This window comes from Caloenas nicobarica, chromosome 22, assembly GCF_036013445.1.
Source record: "Caloenas nicobarica isolate bCalNic1 chromosome 22, bCalNic1.hap1, whole genome shotgun sequence".
In the NCBI taxonomy this organism is placed as follows: domain Eukaryota; kingdom Metazoa; phylum Chordata; class Aves; order Columbiformes; family Columbidae; genus Caloenas; species Caloenas nicobarica.
Genome location: NC_088266.1, coordinates 4,511,711 through 4,538,359, shown reverse-complemented (window position 1 = coordinate 4,538,359; position 26,649 = coordinate 4,511,711). Strand labels below are relative to the sequence as shown.

The window sequence follows — 26,649 nt, the reverse complement described above, 5'->3', positions numbered from 1 at the left end:
TGGTTTGGTTCTTTAAGCTTTGCTACCAACCTTTGCAGAATTGGTCTTAATTTGATAGGGCGTTAATAAGCTATACTGGGAAGTAATAGAATTTCTGAATTAGTATAATTTACTCCTTTTTCCTTCCTCTCTCTACTATAATTTTTAAAATTCACTAACCCTTGATTCCTTAACCCTGTAAAGAGTTACCATTTTTAGGTGATGCTCTGTGAGCAATCCCATTGATGTCACTGAGTATGGAATAAGCCTGTTACCAGAGGGAAGAAGATGAAGTCGTTTTTCCAAAGGGATATCTGAATTTATAAATAACCAACCTTTCTCTGGTTGTGAAAGAAAAACTAGCAGCATTTTTCACTGTTCATTCCACTTCTTCAACTTCCACAGAAAGTCAGTTTCATGAAAGGTACGTAAATTTGTTACTGGTTAGAACTTCCTGGGCAGTTTCTCTCCAGGTTTAGGCTTAATTACTAGACCCTTTGTAGTTTAATTATCTGTAAGGTGATGAAACTATGGTTTTATCTGAAGTGACCACAAAGTTTCCATTCACTTTACCAGGAGCATCTGTTGCTGTTCATAAATTAATAGTTAAATTACAAACACACTTGCTACAATAGTATGAGCTACTCATGTTGGTTAATTTAGCTTTGGAAGCGTTTCTTAAGTTTGACGATGTCTCAAGTCCTTATACTGTAAGACCTACGGCTTCCCTTTAGGTATCCATGGTTGCCTTGATATTCCTCAAAATTCTCTGCATTTACTGGTGGTTGTAATATCGTGACTGTGCCCCTTACTGCAACTGGTAGTTGTTTTGCACGAGTTCCTCACTAGCTCCTTTAAGGAGGCAACTTCTGGTCAACAATGCATCTATGCTTGCACTGATACTACAGAGAGAGTTGATGGGAAGGGAGGGAGGTGGTAAAAAAATAGACAAGTGTTCAAGCACAGAAGTCCTAGGGGGCTTGCAGAAATGGAACAGTTAAGACCCCAACCACAGTTACGACAAGCTTAAAAGTACAGCTTCCAGTACAAATATTTATGAAGAGCTTTTGCATTGGTGGCTTTTCAAAAACATGAGGTTGACATCACTTGGTTCTCCTGAATTTTAAGCAGTTCTGTCTACTGTGCTGAGAGTTGTTTGTTTTTAACCGGGCAAACAGCTGCACAATTTAAGGCAGGCTTAGTCTCATATCTTGCAGAGGTCTTGCCTCTTGCCTTCACGTAAGCGCAAGGCACGGCTGTCAAACCAACTGCTGCCAGTTCTGTAAGAACAGTAAATCCCACTTGTGTGTGCGGAGAGGGGCAGAGCATAAATGGGTGTTACTTTCTTTCTAGGGGAGAGCTCCTGAACAAGCCTGACCTGGGCACTGCTCCCATCAGAGACCTGAGGGCTTTCTGCAAAGTTGGGTTGTTTATCAGTCTGTCCAGAGAGAGGGAAAGTCTAGAGCAGCCGTCTTGAACTCCTGGCTCACAGGTAACAACCTGCCCACAGCGCCCTGTGCTTTAGTTCCTGCTGCACTTGCTGTACTGCCCCTTGACTCAAGTGAGATGTTATTTCAGCGCATGGTTTACTGGGCAAAGCTGTTCAGGGACCACAAAAGGGCGATAACCTGTGCTCTAAAATCAGCGGGGAGGGTATGGGAGTGTGATTGCAGGGATCCTCCATTTTCCCCAGACAACCAGGTGCTTTGGGAGGAAAGTACATCCTGAGAGAGAACGTGTTCTCTTGGAACTGCTTCTTCTTCCTCTGCATCTGTTTAATTTCCATAGTTCTCCAAACAGCCATCCTTTTTCCTTTAAAATGTATGTTAAATTTAATTGCTGGTTCTCTGCCTTGTTGTATCATAGAATCACAGAATGTCAGGGGTTGGAAGGGACCTGGAAAGCTCATCCAGTCCAACCCCCCCGCCGGAGCAGGAACCCCCAGATGAGGTTACACAGGAAGGTGTCCAGGCGGGTTGGAATGTCTGCAGAGAAGGAGACTCCACAGCCTCCCTGGGCAGCCTGGGCCAGTGTTGTTACCCTCACTGAGAAGTGTCTTCTTGTATTTAAGTGGAACCTCCTGTGTTCCAGTTTGTATCCATACAAAGACCCTGTTCTTTACAGTTTTATTTCTGCAAGTGGTGCTTGGGAGAAATCCTCTTAGGTGGAGGTGTGGTTTCTAAAGGCCTTTCGGAGGTGTGGTTTTTAAAAGCCTTGGGCCTGCAGCCACCCTTCACCGGGGCTTTCAGGCCTCTTGCCTCGGCAGGGCCGGTATCTAAACGGTGCTTTCGTAATACAGAAAGTCTCGCGTCTAAATTTAGGAAAAAAAAAAAAAAAAATCAGTGTAAAGAGCTGGTTGAACTCGGCGCCAGGCCAGGCACGACGGGCCTCTCGCGTTCCCGGAAGGGCAGGGAGCCCGCCGGGCCCCCCCGCCCCCGCGGCCACGATCTCGGCCTTTGGCGGCGCTGACTCACGGCGCCGCCGCACGACTCCGGCCTTTCACGCCGCGCTCCCCGCGCCGTGACTCACCCACCGCCCGCCCCCGCCACGCCGGAGGGAGGAGCGGAGCGCAGCGGCGGGAGGGAGGGGGGCGGCCGCGCCGCGTACAAAGCGCCGCCGCCGCCGAGGTCACCGCGCCGGCCCGTGTGGGGGAGCGGCATGGAGGGAGCCGGGGCGCTGCTGGCCCGCTGCCCCGCCGGGCTGGGCGTCACCGTGTGCGCCGCCGCCGCCGGGCTGCTGCTGTACCGCATGGCGCGGAGGTAGGGCCGGGTAGGGTAGGGCCGGGCCGGGGGGCGGGCGGGCTGGGCGGCGGAACCGGCAGCTCCGCGGGGTGCGGAGGGACCGGGTAGGGCGGCGGGCAAGCCGAGGGCTCCCGGGCTTGGCTTGTGGCCCTGGGGTGGTGGTGAGGCGCGCGTTTAGGAAGGGATTTCTTCCCCCCCCCGCGCCGCCCCGAATTGTCAGCGGCGACAAGTTGTAGGTAAATGGCTGGAGGCGTTTTGCTGCGTCCCCTGGAATCGCTTCGTGCCTTTGTGTGTCTGCAGCGAACGTCAAGGACTTGCTGCTGTGGGAGCTGCGCTGGGGAAATGGGAAACGCTTCCCTTTCCCAGCCTGTAGGCTGGCATTCCTAGCGGGTTTAGAGATTGCTGAGCGCTCGGGGTTTTCCTCTTTTGTTTCTGACTGTTTGAGGCAGGGAAAGAGCATTTTGCGTCTTGTATTGATTTGGAGGTGAAAGCAGGGGGAGCAGTGGGAGAGTGCCATAGAAATAACAGCGCTGTTAACAGTGCTAAAACTTGGTAAGATGTAGAATGCAAAGTTATCAGTGACCGGAGTTCTTTGATCGGTTGATTTTTTAATTGCACTGAATGTTCTGAACTTAGAGCAAATTTAAACAGACCAATTGAAAATGAGGTTTAAAAAGCATCAGGAGAAAAGTCAGGAAACAGATTTCATAAAAGGAGTAAATATTAATTTGACAGACTTTAATATAGCATAGATTGAAATGAATGTAGAGAATATCTGGAATCAGGGGCACTTTAGACTGTAACAGAACTTGAGTATTCTGTTTGTGTTTCTGTTGGAGTACAAGGCGATCCCAAGGGCTCGCGTTAAGGTTCACTTCAAGTTTACGCTTTGAAATAGAAGCGTATTTCTGCATTCACAGCAAAATGCTTATGGTTTGCTGTAAAGCATTTGCTGTTTATACATAACCATATAAATACTCCGTGATAGATTAGCCCATATACAAGACTTTCTATGGCATATTTAGGGCAGCTAAGAAATACTAGTGGCCTAAAGCAATCCCCGGTGAAGCAAGCAGCATTTCATTGACCCAGTTGAGGCTGACGTCTTTTGAGGGAAGAGATTTGATTTGTGTTGCTCAAGTTCATCAAAAGGTCTCTGGAATGGAAAGCATTTCTTCCCAAGTCCTTGAAAACTGCCGGTGAGCTGTAAATATTTTCCGGAGGCGACCTTGATAATTCTTTGGGGCTACATACTTGTGTTTCTCAATGCTACTCTGATATTACCAAATTTCTTACTTTGCATTAGTTAAATGAATCTTCCGGAGTCATCAAGGAGGACAGCTTAATAAGGGACTGATCCAAACACAGACGTGATGCTGCCTTTGCCTTTGGTGTTACTATTTTGATACAGCCCCGCTTTGCTCCATTTTCAGTGTGAGTGCACTTACGTATCTAGCAAGATGCCTTTACCACCCTCAGTAGAAAGGAAAATTAAATATAGCAGAACAACTTAGTGAAAAGTAGCTCTGGAATAACTGTCAACATGTGGAGTTACACTGCTGTAATTGTGCCAGCATCTAAGACTGTCCTTTTTGTAGCAGGGAGAAAAAAGATTTGATGGCCAGATGTGCACAGGAACTCATTAAACCTTATGAGTTTGGACCAGATAGGAAAACTCTGAAGCGTTTTGTGGTGTTTCTTTGAGATTGTAGGTTGGCTACTTGTTTGTTACGTATTGTTGGAAGTCTATTTGCTGAGTTCAGACCAGCAGCCGTAGCCACATTTCCCTCATCTTCTTAAAGTCCTGCACAATTCCTAGAAAATTAGCACCCTACTTACATGTTCTTGCCTGAAACGACCTTTTTTTAGGGTTCTTTTTGCATCCAGCAGGTTGGGAACTTCTGATTTTTTGCACCTATTTCTATGGCAACAGATTATAGGTTCGCAAAAGGAAGTATTACTGCTTTTTATCCCAAATAATCCAGGACTTAGCCATTTCATTTGCATACATTGTGAGAATGAAGGGCTGCTATTTAACCCTTGATAGCACTTCCTCAGCCTCAAGAGTGAGAGATGGAATTCTGCTTGGAAAAGATGGAAAGGACTCGAGTATGCTAAGGATTTGGTCTCTGATATTAGCAAGTTCTCAGAGAGTGTTTGGAGTTGGTTCTTTTATTTGCTTTACAGCATGTATGCTTTACTAGTTTTTTGGCCTGTGTTTTCTACTTCTGCATTACCCTTGAAATCAGTGCTTTTGCCTTTTCTGTCATGTCATGCAAGTTCTAGATGGGTGGTACAATAGGTGGAGGCTGAAGTGTGGTCTGTCTTATTTCCATGGTGCCAGAGGACGGAGCCACAGTGACATGAAGGTGGGATTGTAGCATGTTCTACAGTATCTGGGACCTACATCAGAGGATGGAGTTTAGGCTGGGTTTGCTATCAAAGTCTACACTCAAGATGCAGTAAGATTTCTATTTTGGGGGTTAACATGCTGAAGGCTTTGCGTTATATTTTCATAGCTTTTACACCTATGTCAATGAGGTGAAACTAGCATGGACAGGTGTTGCTGTCCATCCTTCATATGGCTGTTTTGACGTGTCACTTGCAGGGAAAACTTGCACTAGCAACCTGGATTTCTGTCTAGTTTAGGTTGTTTGTTTGGTACTTTTTGCCTGTCAGTTTCAATGGTGATATTTTTAACTCGGATCACTTTCTGTTTTGAGCCCCCTTGGCAATGAAGAAAGTTGAGCAGCGAATATTCATTTTAAGAGGGGTGTGGGTGGATGCATCTATTTTGAGATGAGAATCTGTCACCCTAGTAGCTCCAGCCATTTTCTTTCAGCAGCTGGCAGGGAATCCTCCCTGTGCTCTGGCTTTTTAGGCTTCTTTCTGGTGCTTCATTTCAAGCTTGTCCTGTACACTAGTACTTAAACAGGAGGCCCAAGCATCACTTGAAGGTTTGATATTTTGTGATCCATGTTCCAAGACATGGTCTGTGGAAATGGGAGCGGGCAAGAGTCTAAATTGTAGGCATCCAGCTACAAAGGTGATGGCTGAGAGAGAAACCAGCTTAACCGAAGGGAGAACCACCTGCCCGTTTGATTGCAGGGCACCAGACAACATTTCTGCAGCATTCAGAAGATGTTTCGCTACAGAATGTTGTAGCAGCAGAGAACATTTCCTAGAGTAGGAAGAACACAAGTTGCTCTCGATTGCTGGGCACTTTGGCTGCTGTTACTTGCTTTCCAGGCCTCCCTGCTCGGTTGCTTTCCCCGCTGTGTTAGAAGCTGTCGGGGCAGAGCACACGGGGCTGGTGGCAGCTGGGTCCGTCTGTCTGCAGAGCTGCCATAGCAAGTCCCTGCTGGGCTTTGCCCGAACAGCTGCCCTCCCTTGGAGGTGTGACAGGGGCTGGTTCTGATAAACCCAGACAGCTGGGCTGTGCTTCCTCTGGGGTGCTGCACCGAGTTTCAAGACAATGGATCCAGGTCATTAATCTTGTCTCTTCAGTTCTAGTGCATAAAGGCTGGGGAAGACATGTCGATTTGCCAGTTCTTTCTTATGTATCTAAAGCTGTGAAGAAACAGCTATTTACAGTGCCCAAACCTTGGGATAATTTGATATGCCCTTGTCCTTGAAAAATTTTCTAACAAGCAGGGCAAGTTAAACTGTAACCATGAGTCCATTTCCTAGGTTTCTGACTACCAGTTCTTGTCGATCGTAGTTTCTGTTTCTGAGAATCCTGTGTATTAAGCAGCGACTCTACTTCGCCCTTTGCATATATTAACACTGCCGATTATGGAGATTTGTACCCCCAAATATGCTTCTGAAAACTAGTGAAGTGTGTTATTCGCAAGGTTGTTATTCACGTTCTGGCGTGTCCACAGTACTAGCACAAAGAGATACAAGCCTCAGGCAGAAATTTCTTTCTACTGTAATAGTCCATCTTTTCATTGCTGAAATGACTACTCTGAGTCATACCGTTAACCATAATGAATGGGAAGATTGATTGTTAGTCCAACCTCTCTTGCATTTCCCTGTTTGAAAGCCGTTGCTTTCCTCTGCCTCAGCTGAATTCAGTGTTGATGCCTGACACGTTTCCTTTCCCAACAGGAAAAAGCCCACACACGTGACAGTGAACTGCTGGTTCTGCAACCAGGACACGGTGGTGCCGTATGGGAATCGCAACTGCTGGGATTGCCCCAACTGCGAGCAGTACAACGGGTTCCAAGAGGTATTGTGACAAATTGCTCGAAGGGTGGCTGGGAAGGTGCACGCCCTGCAGAACAGTGCTTGCAGGAAAACCCTGCTCCTTGTTTAAGATGATACAGGCCCAATGCAGATGAATATTCAGCGGTTTAACAGCTGGCAGCGCTGTGCTGAGCGTCTGTGAACTCAGCAGCTGATCATTTGATCAAATTTGAGAAATAATCCACTGTACTGGGATGTGCTGGCGTAGAATCATAAAGACAAATTTTCCTCTCTTGCTTCAAAGGGCAAAAAGGGCCTTGGCTTTTTCACCAATATCTCTTTAAAATGTGGTGTTTTGTTTGGTTTTTTTTAATGTATGGAACAATTCTTTTTTGGTTTTCTATTTTGTAAGAGCTGAATTGCTTTATTTAGAGTATTAAATAACAAAGCCTGTCTTGGGCCAAAATCCACCGCCCCCAGCTGCTTGCAATAGATGTACAGAACAGTGAACGGAGGAGAAGATTTGAAGCATTTTGTCTCATTTTTTACTTATTTATTTTGTTACATAGGTGAATGCATGTAGTGTAGAGCTCCTGACAGAGCTTAGGGAATCTTGTTATCAACCAGGGCACACCTAGTTTTGATTTTATGATCTCCTGTTTGCGTTTCCTCCTGCCTCCCTTTTTGCTGCTTGTCAGAATGGAGACTACAACAAGCCCATCCCTGCTCAGTACATGGAACACCTTAACCATGTTGTATCAGGTGCTACAACTTTCTGTGATCCTACCAAACCGCAACAGTGGGTGAGCAGCCAAATTCTGCTTTGCAAGAAGTGCAACAACCATCAAACCACGAAGATCAAACAGCTGGCTTCATTCTCACCGAGGGAGGAGGTAAATGTTCACTAGGGCCTGGTATCGCAGGAGAATGTTTGACCAAGGCATTCCCATGCATGTATCTGCTATTCCTGCTCTGATTAATTTGCTCTGTAATAACTTATTTTGTCCGGCTTTGCAAATAGCACCGTACTGCAGTTCTCATCTACTTTTCCACTCCTATTCCCTCACCAGGGCAAATACGATGAGGAGATTGAGGTGTATAAGCACCATCTGGAGCAAACCTACAAGCTGTGCCGTCCGTGCCAGGCTGCTGTGGAGTATTACATAAAACATCAGAATCGGCAGCTCCGGGCGCTGCTGCTCAGCCACCATTTCAAACGCCGTGAGACAGACAAGACCTATGCTCAGGTACGTGGGGGGAGAGATGAGGGAATTTAGAGGGAAGTGCAGAGGTATCTGGTTCTGCCACTTGCTGAATAGTTGCCACGGACGCTTCTGGGGTTAGTTTGAGGTTTCCTCCTGCTGGTGTCATTCAGTTCAATTGCCAAAAGGTAAGTCTAATGTAATAATGACAGAGTGGAAGGAAAATAGTGGGACAGGCAGAAAAGGGGAGATAGGGAAGCCAATTTATGAGAACAGTGCAGGAAACTATGGAGTACACGGAGAAAAATGAAGTAATAACAACGGGAAGTGATTTGTGATCTTCTCCTTGCCTCACTGCTCTGCCTGACCTTGGCTTCTGCTCACAGCTCTGCTGTTGCTCTTTACTAGTCTATAGCATCCCATGTGGTGTCGGACACAGAGACTTACAAGGACTTGAGCAAAACAGTTTCATTCAGCTTGTGACAAGGTGTTTCTCCCTTTCTCTGCAGAATTTATGTTCATCCTCCTCTTCTGCTTCCATAACCACACCAGCTCAGGTGATATTTCTGCGGTTCTTGGCCTTCCTCAGCTGCACGTTCCTGGTTCTGATGGCCTTGTATGGCTCAGGCAACCCCTTCTCACTCAGTGCAGCGGTTCCTGCTCCTGTCTCTTCTGGTCCAGCGTCCCTTCAGAACAGGACTGACAGAAGCTCACGTGCAGACTCGGAAAATGACACTTCCATGGTGGTGGCAGGCTGGCAGGAGCTGCTCCGCCTGCTCCCAGAACAGATGGTGGAGAACCTGAGTGCCGCATGGGCTTACGGGAAGAATCACCAGATGGCGGTCGCTGTCCTTGGGCTGTTCACCTGCCTGTTGGCCATGTTCTTAGCTGGGCGGATCAGGTCAGTGTGCTCTTTTCTTCTGTTTCACTTAAAGGAAAACTGTGTTACGCTGGAGGCCTTTTGCCTTGTTTTGACTCAGTGATCCACGGGGTAAACACTTGCCAGAATGGCACCCGTAGTACTGGGTGGCACAGTTCTCTTTGTTATTTTTTGGTTTACTGTCTGGATGGAGGCAGCAGAGCTTGCTTTGGATCTGTGTGCTAGTTCATTCTATTTAAGCTTGAATTACTGTGAGTGAAAAGCTCCCTGTGCAGCTCTGTAATCTCGTAGATCAGAATGGTACCGCAGCAAGGGCAAGGGCTGTGGGTGATAGAACCGTAGTAAGAGATAGTACATAACCTGCTCAGTCTGGATACCCTCCCTACCTTCCTTCTCCAGGGCTAAGGGCGTTCATTGGTGTTTAAACTCTTACCTTGTGTCTTGTTTGGTTTCTTTTTGGCATTGCAGGCTCCGGAGAATTGATGCGTTTGCTTCGGTCTTGTGGTTCGTAGTGATGAGTCTGCATTTAGCTGAGAGGTACCTGAAGACAGAAACACCCAACTGGCTAGACACAGCCAAATTTGGCACCACGTCCTTGTGCTGCTTGGTGGGCTTCACCGCAGCTGTGGCCACGCGGAAATCAACGGGCCATCGGAGATACCGGCCCCGAAGGTCAGAGCCAGAGCAGTGACACTGGGGGAAAAAAAGCCTTGTGAACTCTTTGCGACTGGTGCTTCTCTCTCCTCTTTTTATTTTCCCTCTTTTTTTCTTTTTTTTTTTTTTTTTTTTTTTAAATTAGCTAAGCAGTGAAGATGTTTTCTTCCTTTATATATTATTTTTTTCCCATCCTTCCCACTGTGCTAGCTGCTTGGAGCATGTCCACTGCTGGTGCTAGCCACGGAAGCTACTCCTGCTGCCTCCATTCTCCCTTCCTCCTGAATCCTGCGTCAGCAGCGCAAATATCCAACTTTCCCAAAGCCAGTTTTTCCAGCAGCTGCTTCACAAACTGCTCCATAAATGCAGCCTTCTCCCCATTCTGCTCCTCCAGCCAAAGAGATTCTGGCTCCTCCTGTCCTTCTGGTTCTTCTCGCTGCCTGTCCATCCTTAGCCAGTCACAGAGGAATCCTCTGCCTTGATCCTCCATGGGGCCCAGGCCACCTTCAGGTTTCTAATGGTGCTGGTCATTTTAATTTCGAACTAATGGGAACTTGCCTCTGGATTCCGAGTCCTCGTAACGTGTGCTGCAGTAACTCTGCATGGGGTACAGGCATGTGGGGAGGGGACACACGGAGTCCATAACCTGTTTTTTCTTGCCTTCCGCTGTGTAGCATCACTTAACCGCATGCTCTCTTGCTCTGCCATTCTCCTATGACTCCTATTTTAAGAGGCGTCCTTAAGTGCTTTTGACTGGAACTTCAATAATTTATCTAAAAGGGTGCTTTAAAAGGTTATGTAGCTCAGGGTGTCTTGATTTAATATCTAAAAGTATTCAGCTGGTTTAGGCTAAATTTTCAAATCTATCAGTGACCATTGCTTTCAGTGCTGATTTTCTTTGGGTTTTTAATCTGCTCACCCCCACCACTCCCTGAGGAGCATCTGCGTAAAACCACAATTGGATTAGAATGCATATGTTCCTCCACTCCTGTAGCTTTAGAAAGAGAAGAAATACAGGGCGAACAACCTCATGCTATGGTACATGATCAGCTTTCATTGTACATCACTACTTGGTCAATGTTTTCCTTATCATTGATAACAGATTAGGAGCATGTGCTGTAGGAAGGGGTGGGAGCCACTGCTGTGGGACCGCACAGCAATAGAGGTGGATGTTTCTTGTTACTCAGAGGGGTTCCTTTTTGAAGTCTGGTGTTGGTGCTAATGCCACTGAAGAAATGGGTCTGGAAATTGTGACTTTGAGTGCCTGGCAGTCCTCTGGTGCGAGCTGGGATGGCTGGATGTTACTGGGGGGGAGGAAGGAGCTTTCAGCTGTTTGGGTTTTTGTAGGATTAACTTGTTGGGGCCTCTTAGGATAAGCAGTCTGATTATCCTGCAATTTTTTTTTTGCAAGGCGCTCCCCTGAGTTGCTCATCTGGATTTGGGTCTTTCAAGAGGAAATAGAATTGTCACAGGAGATCTGCTATTTTCTTCTGTTCAGAATAGCACGGTGGAACTTGCCACACTAATAATCTGATATAATTTAATTGATTGTCTTGATCTTCCTATGTATAAACTCTAAAATAATCAGAATGGAGCTCTCACTGTGAAGTGTCTGCATCTCCTGCTGAAAGACTCAGACACTACTGGATGCTGCAGATGCTCGTGAAATTGTAGAAGCTTTTTTAAAGGAAACAAAATATATTCCATAGCTTTTCATAGTTATTGCTCTCCAAACCAGTCCTCATTGTGAAAGCAGAAAGGTAGCACTAACAAAAGCTCTGTAGAGAGTCATTAACAGAAGCCAAGTTGAGTGTCATGGGACGGTACAGCTCCTGGCTGAAGGACCGACTGCCTGTGACTTAGCGACTGGCACGGGACAGGGACACACAGACCTGCTCCCCATCCCTGCTCTCTTTTGGAATTTTTTCCGGTGCCTTCAGATTACCGCGATATCCACCTCCAAGCAAACAGGACCCCTTTCTCTGTTCTGGTGCTTCTGAATGATGCTGCTCTGAGGGTTCTTTACTTACTCGTCCACAAAAGGAATCCAGCGTCTGCAAAGTCTGGGTCCACTCTTCTGTGTTCCCATAATTTATCAGTCCTGACCCAAAATGTTTGTTTTCCAGCTCACAGTCCCAGATTGTTTCTTGTTCCAGTCTCAGAGTTGTGTTTCGAAGGATAAATACTGAGACCATTAGAAGGAGAAGGGGTGTGAGCAGCTGACAAACTGTTAAACTGTGTGGGGATGATCATGATAATGTCATGCCTAATTTCTAATGGCAATATCATTTTTTTAATAAGAATAAAATTACCCTGACCAAATTTTCTGGCCCAGTAGCAAGGAAATTCTAAGTGTCAGCCTCTTCAGATATTTTGCTTTCAGGAGCTGAAAGTCAAGGCTGTATTAAGTTTCACTTTGTCCTCTGGCCTCTCATCTCTTCTGTGCAGCTGTTTTTCTCCCTTCTTTTTAGCGGCACTTTTTGATGTAAACGTGCCCCATCTTTGAGCCTGCTGGGGTCTAACACCTTTTATGATGTTTTGCTGTTACGTGTTACATTCTTTTCCTGTGCCTGATCTTTACTTCTGTTCCCTTGTCTTTTTTTCCTGTGCACTGCTAGGATGGGATGGGAAGGGTGCACACGAGATACCAAAATAGGCAGCTGGTAGAACTGTGGGAAGGAGTGGGGTTTACACTCTGAAGCCTAAATAGTACCATTAAGAAATATTTTAGCTCTCTTTGCACAGCAAGTGCAAATCTGTACTGAAAGAGTTTAAAATCTTTTCGTTTAGGAGATATGTTCACCGCAATTGACATGCAAGCAAGAAATCCATTTGTCTTCACTTTATGCATACTAATACAAGTGAAGTGTATTTACAAGTTGCACTAATTTTATATGTCAGAACATCAGAAAGCTACTTCATTTTATGGCCAAGCTGTACAACTGAATCCCTGGTCTCTGTGCTGCTTTGTCCACAACTTCTGATTGAAGAACTTTTGGACTCTCAGTTGGCAAAATTTCAAAGGCGAAACAAAATAACAAAACACATATTGAAATGTGGTTCATTTTTAATGCCAAAGAAGCTTTTGTCTTTGCTCAGGTGTCAGCTTATTTTCTCACTTCTTGGTGCCTCAGTCTGAGCTGCTGCTTCTAAAAACAACAAAAAGCCTTAGAGCCTCAAAACCAAACTTGCGGCAATTGAATTTTTGGTCTTCTAGAAACTCTGGTGCTGACGGTCTCCTCTCATTCTGCTTTTCTCACATGCTTTGTCTCACATGCTTTTGCTGAAGGTAGAGGATGATTGATCTTTTGGAGGAGGGGAAAGAAAAGAGGAGAAAGGTGTTTTTTCTGGAGATGTTCTGATTTATAAACTGCTAGGATTCGATCTGTACTAATTGTGTCTCCTTGGACAATTAGGTCTGAAGATCAATTATCAGTTAGCAGTATGTTACTGTTGATTGTTTCTGAAAAAAAAAAAATAGTTAAACCACCACTGCCTTTACTGAGACTGTTCTGCAATACCTGATTTCAACACCAAACAGACTATTCTAAACACTGTGCCATGCCGTAGGTTCTGTACAGAAGGTGCTTTGCCAACGTTGCATTTCTCACTTGAGGTTCAGTTTGGGAATAGCTCAGCAGTTAGATATATTAATACCATCCAACTCTGCCTGGTCGCCTCCCTCACAGCGAGTCCAACAGAAGGAAATGTTCATTTCCAGCTCAGGTATTTTGGTGCAAGTCCAGCATCTGAGCGCGGTCTCACCATCCTCATGCAGTTGAGGTGCTATTTTGTACAACAAATGGATATACATTTCCTTCTGAGGGATAACAGTTAACAAAGGGCCAGTAATTTACTAACAGAGCTGACACAAAAATCATCCAGAACCACTTGATCAGGGCTTTGAGCATCTTGTTTTCACTGAGCTGGACTCAGCCACAGATGAACCTGTGGTAACCTGTGGTCACCAGATGCAGCTTTGTTGCCTGAGGGTTCTCCCAGCCACGCAGGCCAGAGCATGCATACATCTTAACAATAATAGAGGATTTTAGCCCCAAAACCTCTAATTTCAGGTGCTGCTTTTTTACGCTGGCTGTGTGTTGGTGTCTGGACCAGAGGATGGTATTGCAGAATGGAGCAGAGGTGGTGAGGGTTGTTATGGGCTTGTGTGTCACTTGAAGCTAAATCTGCTCCAGCCCAAAGTGGCTGACTCTGGTCTTTGCTCCCACGGTGGCTGTGGCTGATCTGCCAACTCAAAAGCATCTTGTGCCCTGCCCAGCAGAGCTGGATGTATAAAGGGGCCAATGTGAGTTCATTAAGTGCCTTTCTCTGGACAAGATTTTTGACAACACTGTTGCTCTGCTTCAGTGGAACTGACGCAGCTGCAGCTCAGGACAGCAGTGCCTGTGTGTCTGCCAGGCCGGTGATTTGTCCTTCATTTGCCACCCATGAGTGTGGCGGGGAAAAAGAATTTTTGCGCTGCACTCTTAAATTTCTGAGCAACTCTGCGGACTGTAGGGGGGTTGAGGGAGAATCCAGAGCTAGCAAGCAAGTAAGCATCTCTGCTACTCTGGTCTTCCTGAAGCCCTCATTGACACCAGTGCATGCAAACTGATGCTTTTGTGGCCCTTTAAAATTCTAAATGTGCTATATTTATGTCCTGTTCTTTCCTTTCTATTAACTCCTTTCCTACATCTGTGCTTTGCATGCCCTAGTGAACTGAGCTTGGGTGTGTCAAAGGGTGAGGACAGGAGGGCCATATAAAAATGGTGTAGTGGTGTTTTATTTTGGCTTTCTGAGTATTTTTCAAGTACACTGAAATTATGCGAAGCTAATAATCATGCTTAGATACTAGTGAAAGTATATATTGCTGTATCGTGGACAAATTATTTATACTCATAAAAATTAATATAACGGATAGCCGGATGATCGCTCCAGACTGCTCCATGCATGAAAGCAGGGCCCTGTGGGATATGGCTTTGCTTCGGTTTTTAGAGATGCTGTTGAAATTGTGTGCTGTCACATATGACCTGCCAGTTCATTCCAGGTGTGCCATCACCTGCGCGTACACTCGGGGCCTCTTCGAGCCGTAGCGGATGCTTGCACGTAAAAGGGGCGGTACTCAGTCCTGAAGCGTACCTTGAGTCATCCCCTGTAAAGCCTCATTTGGGACCAAAGCTGACAAGTCCGCAGGGAGGGGAGAGGTCCTCTGAATACATTTGTCGTGCCAGCAAGTCTGTATTTTTGTAGACATGGGATGTGCGTATGCACACAGCCCCCTGCCTTTGTGCCACCAGCTCAGAGGGACGGCAGAATTGATGCCAAACATCTGTCTGTACTCTAGAAGGTATTAGTGCAGGACCTGGCAGCCAGAGCATTTTCAGCTATAATTCAGCCCTCCTTTTTCATCCGAAGCAGGGCAACACGTAGGAGAAAAGAATTCTTAGTCTTGGCAGCTAAAGTTTCTAGCTAAGTCACATATCAAAATCTTAATGTGTCTGAGACCTGTGCCCTTTTTTAGTGTGATTCTCCCTTCTCCCCATGCCTGTTTTTTATTCACCGTATTGCTCTTTACTCCTGATTCTGTCGGCTTGGCCGGAGGCCCAGGTTATGGCACTGACTGGCCCAGGTTATGGCACTGACTGATGTGGTGCAGCAGACCAGACAAGTGCCCGCACGTCAGCTCACAGATACTGGCTCATCTCGCAGCCAGCACAGAGGCGATCGTGAGCGGCTTCTGCACCCACGCTGCGTGGACAACACGGTGCAGTTATACGTGGATAACTCACAGCTGAATTATGATGGGACTTTAATTCCAGAGGAAATATTTTACCCTATGGCTGCCACACAGTTCCCTGGCTGCCTGCAGGCAGATGGCGCTGGGCACATACAGCAAGGTGACTGTGTGCTACCTTTTTCATGTCCCGAATTACCCGATTGTAGAAGTGGGTCCATCTGCAGCCCTGTGGTCTCACCTGGCCCACGCTCTCCCATGTCTGTCTCTGTCCCAGGGGTGATGCAGCATCTCTGGTTAAAATGTGAATTAAAAAGGCACACACATACGGTGTGGTGTCTTTGGATAAGTGTATTGGGCAGAGGAGGGGAGGCTCTGCTGGCAGGAGGTGTTTCTTCAGGACAGCGTACAGTCCCCATACCATGTAATATTCTTCTTTAACCTTCTGTTTATTTATTTTTAAAGTATCTGTGTAGCAGGGTTTTGCCCAACTGTCTAGTAACGCTGTGATCATTGTAAACACTAATTAAGATACACGATTTTTGATGTTCGCAATACCAAGTTCTGAAATAAACGGCTTCCGGGCCCTGACTATTTCCACAAACTGTCTGACTCCAGAGCCTTTTTTAAAATTTTTTTCCTTTTTTTCACTTTCTTCTTTTTTTTGGTTACTTTTTCACCATTACCAGACCCACTATTACCATGTGCGCAAACAGCTTGGAGCAGTGTAGTGGTCTGAGAGCAAAGACTGAGCTGCACTGCTCTGTTCCAGCACTGGGATATGGCTGTTTTCTGCCTTATGATCCTCTTGATCTCCTCACCTTTTTTCATCTGCTTCTGAAATAAGTTTTAGTTCACCTAACCATTCTCAGGCACGAAGCGCATTCCCATGATAGCACTCCTGCTTTTTAGCAGTATTTAGCCCTCTTGACCTGACATTAGCAAACACTAAAGAAAAGGAACAGGATTTTGCTGCACACGTTGCAGGAATTTACTTTGTTCAGAGTGGATCAATATTTAAGCCATTCTCTGGTGAGCATTCAATCCTAAGGCATTAATATGCTATGCTTAAAATTCTTCAGCTCTGCTTTGCTAACCATAAAAATCTCTTTTCTGGATGGTGCAAGAGAAATGATTCATCAGCTGGTGCGGTTGAGAAGTGGGGCTGTAGAGCAGGAGAGCCCATGAAATCCAGTCCCAAAAAGTTACAAGCCCAGGAAAAAGATTGTCGTTATGAATGATAAGTGAGTGTAATATCTTCCAGCCCATTCAGTGAAAAACTACCAAAAGCCAATAAGCCAGATAAGCTGTTTTCCAGTGCAGCCAGGAGCTGTGTGAAGTTGGATCCTTTAGCCTGAAGACAGAGAAGGTGCAAAGTTAGGGAAAAAGAGCTGTGGTGTTCACAGGTGCTGCTCTGATTTGGCCCTTCACAGACATGGTGCAGTGGGTGGTAGGTATCACTCCTTCTAATATCATTCATACCATAGTCCTGAGCTGCACTTCGAATTTCCTTTCCCATTCGTTTTCTCTTACAAAGCCGAGACGGACACGTACATCTATTTATATCTGTTACGTGTGGCGGGGCAAATGTGTGTGTGTATGTGCACTAAAGGACGCTGCACGTTTGCGAAGCATGACCCCCTTCCCAGGTCCTCTGGAACCTGAAGAGGTTGGGCAGTTTCTGCTGCGAGACTGACGAGTTCCTTGCTGCTGTTTAAGGCATATCCTGCTTGCAAGCACCAGGAGGCTGGTTGGCTCAGATGTTGCTCAGCCTGATTAAGCTGGTCGGGATTGTTGATGTCTGCCTCGTACTAGCAGATAAGTAGTTTTATAAGATATTTTGAATTGTGATCTTAACTCTAGACTGGTTCTTCTGGACACGCTAGCACTGCATAGTATTGCTGCATCACCTCTTTAATCTCCGAGAGAGAATGACACGTGCAGAAATCACAGCGCGTGACTGAGCTATGTATATTCCTTCACACTCTGATTTGTAATACTCCTAACTTTCCTCTGACAGAAGAGAAGCCATGTTACTGTTCTCCTCTGTCTCTGTTTTCATCAGAAGTGAGATGAAACCTCCAAATGTCGCAGCTGCAGAGTCTGATATCTCCCTTTTAAAATATACACACTTCATATTTGTCAGTACTTCATTGTGACTTATTTGACATTTCTAACTAAACAAAAAACTTACAGGAGATCCTTGAGAGATCTTGTCATATTCCAGACTTTTTTTCATGTATTTTATTCAATTGTTACAAATAATGCAAAATTCCTGTGCTTTCAACATTGCAGCCTTCTTAGAATGCTCATTTTGGTGGTTTGAGGACAGAAGTGAGACTCCAAAGCTGACTCCATTTCTGATGCAATGTAGTCAACTAAACTGTACATAGACTAAGATCAGTATGTGATTGCAAGGAAGAATAGAAAGATGGTAAAAATAGGAGTAAATTTTTGACGATTGCTCACCTTGGGTTGATTTTTACATTTTAAACCACTGCAAAGTGGGTGATGAAATGGGGGTATCAGAAATTAATTGCACGGTTTATGCTTATAGTAATTGAGTGTGAAATACTTGGCAGTGCTAGCTGCAAAAACTGTTTGAAATACAGACCTCTCATACAGTTATTTTACCAGTGGAACAGAAGTCAGTTTAAGTCTGTAGTGCTTAAAAACCAAGGTAACTGGTACAGGTACCCTTAGTATGTTTTGTCTGTTCTCTCTTGTCTGGTGTTCTCAAGTTGGACACACTGTTCTGCAACTCGCCTCTTCCATTTGGAAAGAACCCATTGAAAACAACTCACAGACCTAGAAATACAGTTGCCATTATTATTGCAATTTAATTTTTTTTCCAGGCACTGTAATAGAGATGGGTTTTAGGCACTAGAAGCAAAACTCTTCCTGGGGTGCACGCTTCAGGAGCACAGTCCCCTCTGAATGGCTATCCTAGTACATATTTGGGGCTAATTATGATATGCAGAGAAAGGAAAACACGATGGTTTAGGCCTCAATTTAGGATGGGAAAGCCCAGGTTTGTGTCTCTGTTCTATCGCAGGATTTTTTATGTCACCCTTGACAAGTTGCTTAGCTTCTTTTTGCTTCTCTTTCCCATCTGTAAAATGAGGATAGTGAGTCTTCCATACCTCACAGAAGTATAATAAAGGTAAATGTAGTAGAGAGGTTTGAATGTTAGTTTTAAAGCAGAACTCTTATGCCCAAATCCTTATCTAGGTGCCATAAAAATACTTTTCTCTATACTGGCATCAGAGGTAAGATGTCGATTCTGGTTTCTAAAGACAAAATGACTAGTAAATAACTTGTTTCCCACAGTCGTGACATTTCTGAGCATGTTTGCATGTGCACATAGCAAACAGAAGACGTACTCTCTCCTCGGTCCTGTGTGTCTCTGGACTTTGGAAAGCATTCTGCTGGCCTCTGGGTAATTTTCTCACCCGGGGAGAGAACCAAGGTACTATGCCTGGTTGCACCTGAGTTCCTAAGCTGTTCCACCATTTTTTCCACCCTGTATTCTGGGACAGGTTGGCGCACGATAATTTAAGTAAAGTTGAGCAGTTCATTCTGCATCTTGTGCTCCTGCACTGACGAATTAGTACAAACCTGATAACAAAGCAAGTGAGAGGGAGTTACCGGAATGTACTTGTTGCTAAATGTCTGCCATGCATGTCATTTGCAGGTACCTTTCTGGGGATTCGATTACTCTCTTTCCCAACGGCACTGGGACCGGTTTCCCTTCCTCTGCAACGTCTCTCTTTGTCCCAACACCACCCAGTATTCTCCAGCTGACAAACCAACAGCTCTTCAGATCCCCGCGCGGTACTTCGTCTTCCTCTCTCCCTGGTCGACTCAACAGGGCGCTCTCGCTGGGCACCATCCCCTCCTTGGCCAGAGCAGGTAAGTGTGCAAAAAACTTTCGAAATGACAGTGGAGCGGTACGATGCTTCAGAAGGAAGTGGGCTGTGAGGTACCCATATATTATAATCCTGTTTAGCCTTCACCTTTCTGGTTACCTCACTGCCAAGGGTAGGTGCAAATGCACCAGATGGCTACGATTCTCCCCACATGCTAAACCACCTTTGTGCTTTCTTTTACTAAAGTGCAAAGCCAGACAGACTGGAAAGAGCATGCTGTCAGGGCTGAATAGTTTTTGCAAACAGCCAGGTTTTCAACTTCCAAGGCAGTTTGCCTATAGTTATGTAAATTAAGCACCTAAGAAAAATAACTGGTTTAGGCTCTGAGGTTTCACTTGTAGCACTTTTTTTTCCTGACTTCAGTATTTTTCATTGCTTTTTTTTTTCCCTGCCTCGTTATTATGGTTACCATGCTTGACAGCTAGATGGGCTTTCATCTCGCACTGTGATTTACCCTTAAAACTTTTTTCATGAGAAAAGGACACAACCATATCTTCACCTTCTTCCTTTTAAAGCAGGGGCAAGCTCGGCTGTGATACACTCACAGCGTTGATTTTGGAGCCTGCTGGACAGATCTGTTCTGCTGCAGCTGGGAAAAGTGGATTATTCTGACACTGGTATATAGCCTACCCAGGAAAACACAGACATTTGTCCGGCCTACATTTATCACCCGTCCCCTTCTGAGATTGATGACAAGATGATGCGGTTACATAGACCTCCAGTAGCTGAGCCAGCTGGGTTCAAACTGCTTCATTTTTGCTTTTTAGATTCTGGCTACTTGTTCAGCGGGAGCCGACCAGCCTCTCAGTCATCTCAGTCCAAGGAATCTCCTACATCAGGTGATGCACTGGCCCTTCCAGAGCAACTGTCCTAGCAGGGTTTGCAGTGAGTGGGTTGAAACACACGATTCAAGTTTAATTCTGCCCTCCCTGCTCCCATCCCAGTGAAAATGTCAGTTTAGCTGTTAGAAATGCTGCAGAGGGAGTGCCAACTAAGAGTGGGATTGCATTAAAATAAGGTGCTGCGTGTGTTGGGTGTTCTCTCCATTAAATCAGTGAGGCAGAGCAAGGATCCTTTCCCTGCTCTGCAGCTGAGCTGAGATTGCTTTGATAGATTTTAAACTGTTCCTAGGGCAGCTCTGTTGTTTCTCTTTCCTTCCCCAGCCCAAGAAACTGCTGATTTTACCCCGTCTGCTCTGCCCTTTTGCTCCCATGTCCTCCAGTGACCTGTCTGTTGCCCTCCTGACCCCAAATGGGTTTTGGCTGTTTATGCTGCTGAAGTGTTTGCTGCTGGAACTGCAGTCACAGCCTGGGCAAATGCCATTGTGCAAACCTCCTCAGTCCTGACAGACCTTTTCAACAGCCTTTAAAGGACATGCCAGAATGGTTCATTTACCTGCAAATCAGCACGTGCAATGCAGGCTCTTCTGACCAGACACAACCGAGCAGAGAGGAAATTCACCCGGCTCCTGATAAACCCACCTCTACTCTAAGTCATTCTCGAGTGTACCAAAGTGCATGTGGAATTTCTCCATGTTTCGCAGTGTAGGAACTGGAATGAATAAAGAATTTTAGTACAAGATACATTGGACGTTTGCAACTCCCATTCCCTTTTCTTGTAGAATTGTTAGGGAAAACTGCGCCTATTTTATTTGGATTATAATCTAATTATTTTCCCTTTGGGGATGTTTCCATTTCAGAGCACTTCTCCCTGCTGTCCGGCAGCTGTGCTCCCTCCCGCATCCCCTCTCCAGCACCGTCGGTCGCTGGCTCTGTGGCTTCCAGCTCCGGTTCCTTGCGGTACCGCCGGCCGCTCATCAGCCCTGCCCGCCTGAACCTGAAAGGCCAGAAGCTGCTGCTTTTCCCATCTCAGAATGAGGCTCTGCTCACCCCAGCTAGCTCAGAGGAGCACACCCACTCGGACAGCAACATCTTTCCCACTGAGTTGTCCTCCTTTCCGAAGAAGAACCTCAGCGAGCGGGGAATGCAAGGTATGCTGGCAGCCTGCTGCACTCCTGGAAATGCATTTGTAGGAAGGAGACGGCTTGCAAGCAAAGCCGTGCGTCATCTAGGCCACTCATAGATGGGAAACCTTCAGGAAAAACCCAGGTGATGATGACTGGTGGGCTACCAAAGCTCCCTTAAGAATCCACTGGCCTGGAAAGCCTCTTGTCTGCCAAAACATGTCCTTTTCTCACTGAGCGGTGCCCCTGGATGCCACTGCCCTCACCCCTGTTTGGGTAACTCCTTTAACCGCAGATGTGGTGATGCTGAAATGAACGGTATATGAGACAAATATGCAGGCAACTGCTGCTGCAGAGCAGTGAAATTTGCCTTTTGTTTCCAGCTCCTGTCCTCAATCCTTTCATGATTTTACCAGGCAACCATTCATTACTCATGTCTAGCCTTACCCTGGTAACTTCTGCTACTTCTGGCTCCCACTGGTGCCTTCTGAATTTTCCTATAACTTTCTCCTTGCAGATATGAGATCCGCTGTGGAAGGAGGGAGTATTTGCAGTGATAACTCCATCAAGAAGGAGGATCACTCATCACACTCGTCTACCTGTGTGGTAGACACAACTACCAAAGGGGAAGATTTGACAGGCTGGAGAGGTAAGTGCAACTCATGTGAGTGCTTCGTGTATGTGTGAGCATTTCTGTGAGGGGAACTGAGATCTTTCCTGTGCTGTAGTAGTGATCTGATCTAGATATCAAATAAGTAGAGACAAAATGGATCTTCTGCCTGCTATTCTAAGATCTTAATAAGGCTATGGCTCTTCTTTGAACTGTTTGAAGAATACTGACGGGGTGCTAAGGAGGCAGAAGGACAGGGATGGGGATGCAGGTGTTGAGAAGAGCAATGAGATGAAAATAGAACCAGAGAGAGCAGTGGGATCTTTCCTGACAGGAAAAGTGCTTCAGCAATTTCTGCTTATGGTGAAAACACTGAGCAAAGAGAGAGAAAGGGCACAACGTATGTTCACTGTTATTTCTCTCATCAATTCTTTAATATCTCTTTCTACTGTTCCCTTTTCTTCTTTGTGTTGTCCTCTTCTACTAAGGTCATTTTGGTAACTCTGCTCTGCGAGGTCTGCTAGCCGTGAGTCTGACTCTCAATGCTATCTTCACATCAGCCTATGTCTACCGGAGCCTGCGTTGATTTGCGCCAACACTCCCTTTCTTTGTGGTTCCACCCGCTTCTGAGAAGACAAGAAGAATTCAACCACAGCTTCACGTCTAATGGCCATGCCACCGGTGCATGCTGTTTTTAAAAAACCTGTTGTATGCTCAGCTGTCATGACAAGGAACCCAGGTAGCTGCTGCCGTCACTTTTAAGTAGAACATATCACAGGGTTGTCCCTGGAGGTGGCAGGCAGAAGTCCCAGAAAGCTCCATTCAAAGCAAGAGGCCAGTCAAATGGCCCATGCGCCTTCTTTCAAAGGAACTGTCCTGAGACACAAGCCTGAAAATGTGTGAGCTATGTTTTCGGGAACCTATCCCTTGCTCTTCTTTCTGACATATTAACCTTGGTTCTGATGGTACTGGTAAAATTAGGAGAATTAGAACAAATGAGCTGGAGAAGAGGGATGGCTTTGGAAGCTGGTGCTGCACATCGGCTGCTGTAACGGCATCCCCAGTGGTTCCTCTTCTCTCTTCCCTTTGGTATTCTCCTCTAAATTATCAGTGAATTTTCTTTAGTTGCCTTAAGCTTGCCTAAGCACATGGGTGACCTTGGCTTCTCTGTCATATTCTTGCATCTTACATGTCCATGTGCTTCCACCTGGGCTGTGCCCTGAGGCCGCTTTCACCAGTTGCCATTCTGGTCATGCTGGTTCTCAGAAGCTCCTGTCCATTCACACCTCCAACTAGCGCTGTTGTTGTAGGTGTGCACAAACCCCAGACAGTCATCCTCTTGTGGTTTGCTTTAGGAAGAGGAAGCTTGCGCTTTGCTCTACCCAGGAGGCATTAATTCTGTTACAATTAATTCTGTAAGAAGAAAGAATCCCTACATGATTTGCACCACAAAGGGCTTCAGCTCACAACTCTTTTGACTGCTGGTGTTTTCACTGAAGCAGTGAGTGGCATAGCTTGTTCTTGCTGTAAATCGCACAAATTATTCTATTAGAAGGTACATGAGAAGCTGTCTGATTGTATATATTTATCCAGAAACCTGAAACCTCAGTCTGATAATGGTATTTGCTGAGTAACCATTTAAGATATTTCTTACTTAGTTAAATGCCAAGGTGCTCTCGATGAGAAATGCCAAGCCTGTTTCTGGACAATTCAGCCTTCTGGATAGATTCTTTTCTAACCCAAAGGAAGTAGCCCTAGATTTTCAAAAGCAGTTTATAATTTGGGAGCTTCTGCTTTTGGGTGAGTCTTCAACATTGCTTAGAATTCAGGGGGCCATTTAGAGTATTGTGCTGAATACTCAAAATCATTTAGTACATCTTAGGAAAAAAATATTGATCTCTTATGTTTTGATTCTTCAATCCCAAGTGCAGAGACACTATTTACCAATGTGTCAAGAATACCTGATGAAAAGAGAAGCCAATTGACATTAGCTCTGTATTTCCTGAAGCAGGACTGACTCTGTCAAGAGTTTTTATATTGTCTCTTCCTTTGGGCTCCTTTACCTCAAACTTCTTTCTCTTTCCTCTCCCTCACCCCATTGTCTTGTGTTTGCATCTTCAATTACAGTGTTAATGCTTATTGTATCTTTTCCTCCCTTTCAGTTCTGCTGCTGTTCCCTCTCCTGTACTCTTGCATGTGCACAGAAACAAAGGGTATCTCTGCTGATAATTCTCTGCTCTGAACCTGAAATTCACACCTCAGAGTGATGATCACCCTTCCTTTCACTTCATTTTTTTTCTTGCATGTTTTAATTGAGTTCCTTCCACAGTCTCACTTAGTATATCACGTGAGTGATAGCCAGACTCTCGTCAGCATGCTATGTGACAGATTAAATCACAGAATCACAAATGAGGCTTTACTGCTGCTGATTCAAGCACTGAAAAATTAAGTCTCTCTTTGTCTCTTCCATTTCTTCCTGCATTGTTTCAGCAGCCTTTTTCCAGCCGCTGCTCCCCATCCTCCCTTGTTAATGAGACCTGCTCATCACCCACTCTGCATCTTATGGGCAGAGGACAGACCTCTGTGGCGATGTGATTCCTGACTCTGCATCTTTCTCTGAGCCTCTTCGGAGCGTTGGGAAAGGGCAGAACCAGCACCTCCTGTACAGGGGATGGATGCAGGTCAGAAACCCGCAGCAGAAAGATGTGCTGCAGGTTGATGATTCATTATTTTGTAACTTGCATGAATTGTTACTTGTAGCCGAACCTGACCCATAACTGTGCTGTTCAGAGATTTTTGTCCCTTTTATAGGCTTCCGCAGGCTCCCCTGAGCATGCATCTAGGCAAGACACTAGCAGACCAACTTACAAGCTTCTGTTTAGACTTTTGCTGTTTGAGTTTGATGATGTCCTGGGGCAGTGTGTGACATCCCATTCATGGATCCTTGTCCTGACTTCCAGCATACCCAGGGGCCTCCTATGCAGAGACAAGCCTGCCAGAGAATTCTGTGGGTTTGCTTGTCTTTATTACTCCAACAGATGTGCACTGTGACTTCATGGATGCAAACTTTCCACTTCCACCTCCCAGTCTGCGCTGAGTTTTACCATCGCGCTCACCTGGAGTCCAAGCTGGTGTCTGTCTCTGCCAGATTGCAATACAAATTTTCTCCTCCTTCCCAGCGACCAAGGAGCTGCAGCCTCTCAACACACCTCTTCTTGCCCGTATTCCAGAACAGAATACTTTAACCTGTCTCTGCACTTGTGAATCTGCTCACTGAAACTGTTCTTGGAAGGAAGGGTGTTTGGTGACTTTGTCCAAAGCAGTATAAAGACTTTGGATTTTATTGCTGAAGAGGGAAGACAACCAATTTTTTTCATTCTGGTGCTAGAACACTCTCCAGTGGTGCTTTCACAGTCGTGAAGCCTTCGCTTGAATAGTACACACGCGTATACGTGTGTCTGTGTGTGTGTGAATGCATGTGTATAAAAACATTTGGAGGGTTTCTTCATTTCAAAAGATCTGAGCCCATGTTTGTCTTTATATAGTTGGCCTTAATTAGTTCTGAGATACTGTGTCTATCTTGCTGCTGTTTTCTATATGAAGCTGGTTTGGAGGAAACAAAAGATTATCTGGTCCCCCTGTAAAAATCTTTGTGACTGATGATGTTGATCTTCATACAGTGTTGTTCAGGGGTGAGATTTTATTTTTCTAATATTTTTCCTACTGTAAAAACTGTTGGAGTGTATGGAATGGAAAAGATCTGCACAAAACAGTCTGGTAAAGGTTTGAGCATTACTTAATAACAACAACAATTAATGATCAGGTGGGATATAAATGAGCTCCATTTCCAGACCTTTTCCATTACCTACCTTCCCTTCAGAATGTCCAGGTACTTCTTCTTCCATATGGGCTTGCTAGGCATGTTCTGAGACCTTGCAGAGATTTTCTATTCTTTTGTTGTTCCAAATTAGGAAGAATTTGGATACTAGAGTCTGGCTGCAGTTCCGCAGTCTGGGTAGTTTGCCAGATGCGACAAATATTATGCACATATCTATTTGATGGGGCAGAGAGAATTGGTAGAACGAGTTGCTGATTTCTGAAGGTCATCATATCTTTTTATATAAAATCTTAGACATGTAATTGGTCACTCTGGAAATGTGGGGAAAAACCTCATTGCTGGCATATGTAGGCCAGATTCACTGAATTTTAGGCTGTCTGCTCAAGCAACAAATTTGGCCTATGAATGTTTTATTCCCACTCTCTCTTCTTGGGTGATGGGAACATCTGCAAACACTGCTGAACTGGCTGGGTTCCTTAAAACAGGGCAGCTGGAGTCAAGGGCTTGTTTGCCTGTGGATGCTGCTACATTTTTTCTTCCAAGCACCATTCCTGGAAATAATGATGGTCTTAACCTCTCTCACGTGCATTTGTTAGAAGGCTAGAAAGGGCCAATTTGGCCTTTTTTTTTTTTTTTTTTTTTTAAATATGTTGTATCTGGAAATTATCATCACTGTGTCCTGTGGTGGGAGTGAGGGACAGCATACTTTTGGATGGAGTGGGTATCTAGAGAGGGGGAGGAGGACAATTTTGAGTCCTCAACCTTATTTCCTGTAAAAGAAATACTTTATGTCATGTGTGTGTACTTGTTGGGGGAGCTCTGACACTGTACAGTTTAGTTAAATGCGCTCCAAGGGAGGAGAAACTGTTCCTCGGAGGTTTTTAGTTCATGCTTTCTGTTCAAAGAGGAATATTTTTCTTTAAAAAATAAA

The 26,649-nt window shown here is 45.3% G+C and overlaps 2 protein-coding genes across 3 annotated transcripts in view; both read left to right on the top strand.

Annotated features, from left to right (window-relative positions):
- SLC25A33 (solute carrier family 25 member 33) overlaps positions 1–6,913 on the top strand; it is a 25,954-nt gene extending 19,041 nt beyond the window's left edge. For both annotated transcript variants that reach the window (XR_010607408.1, XR_010607409.1), the window contains exons 9-11: positions 199–403; positions 1,333–1,471; positions 6,831–6,913. The gene's annotated coding sequence lies outside the window, so the exon portion shown is untranslated. The remainder of the gene's footprint in view (positions 1–198; positions 404–1,332; positions 1,472–6,830) is intronic.
- TMEM201 (transmembrane protein 201) lies at positions 2,446–26,649 on the top strand. Its single transcript, XM_065649778.1, has 11 exons — positions 2,446–2,738; positions 6,831–6,951; positions 7,607–7,801; positions 7,979–8,155; positions 8,620–9,011; positions 9,459–9,662; positions 19,073–19,290; positions 20,075–20,146; positions 21,007–21,297; positions 21,788–21,919; positions 22,369–26,649. Exons 1-11 carry the CDS (start codon positions 2,638–2,640, stop codon positions 22,464–22,466), a joined length of 2,001 nt encoding a protein of 666 aa, XP_065505850.1. The 5' UTR covers positions 2,446–2,637; the 3' UTR covers positions 22,467–26,649.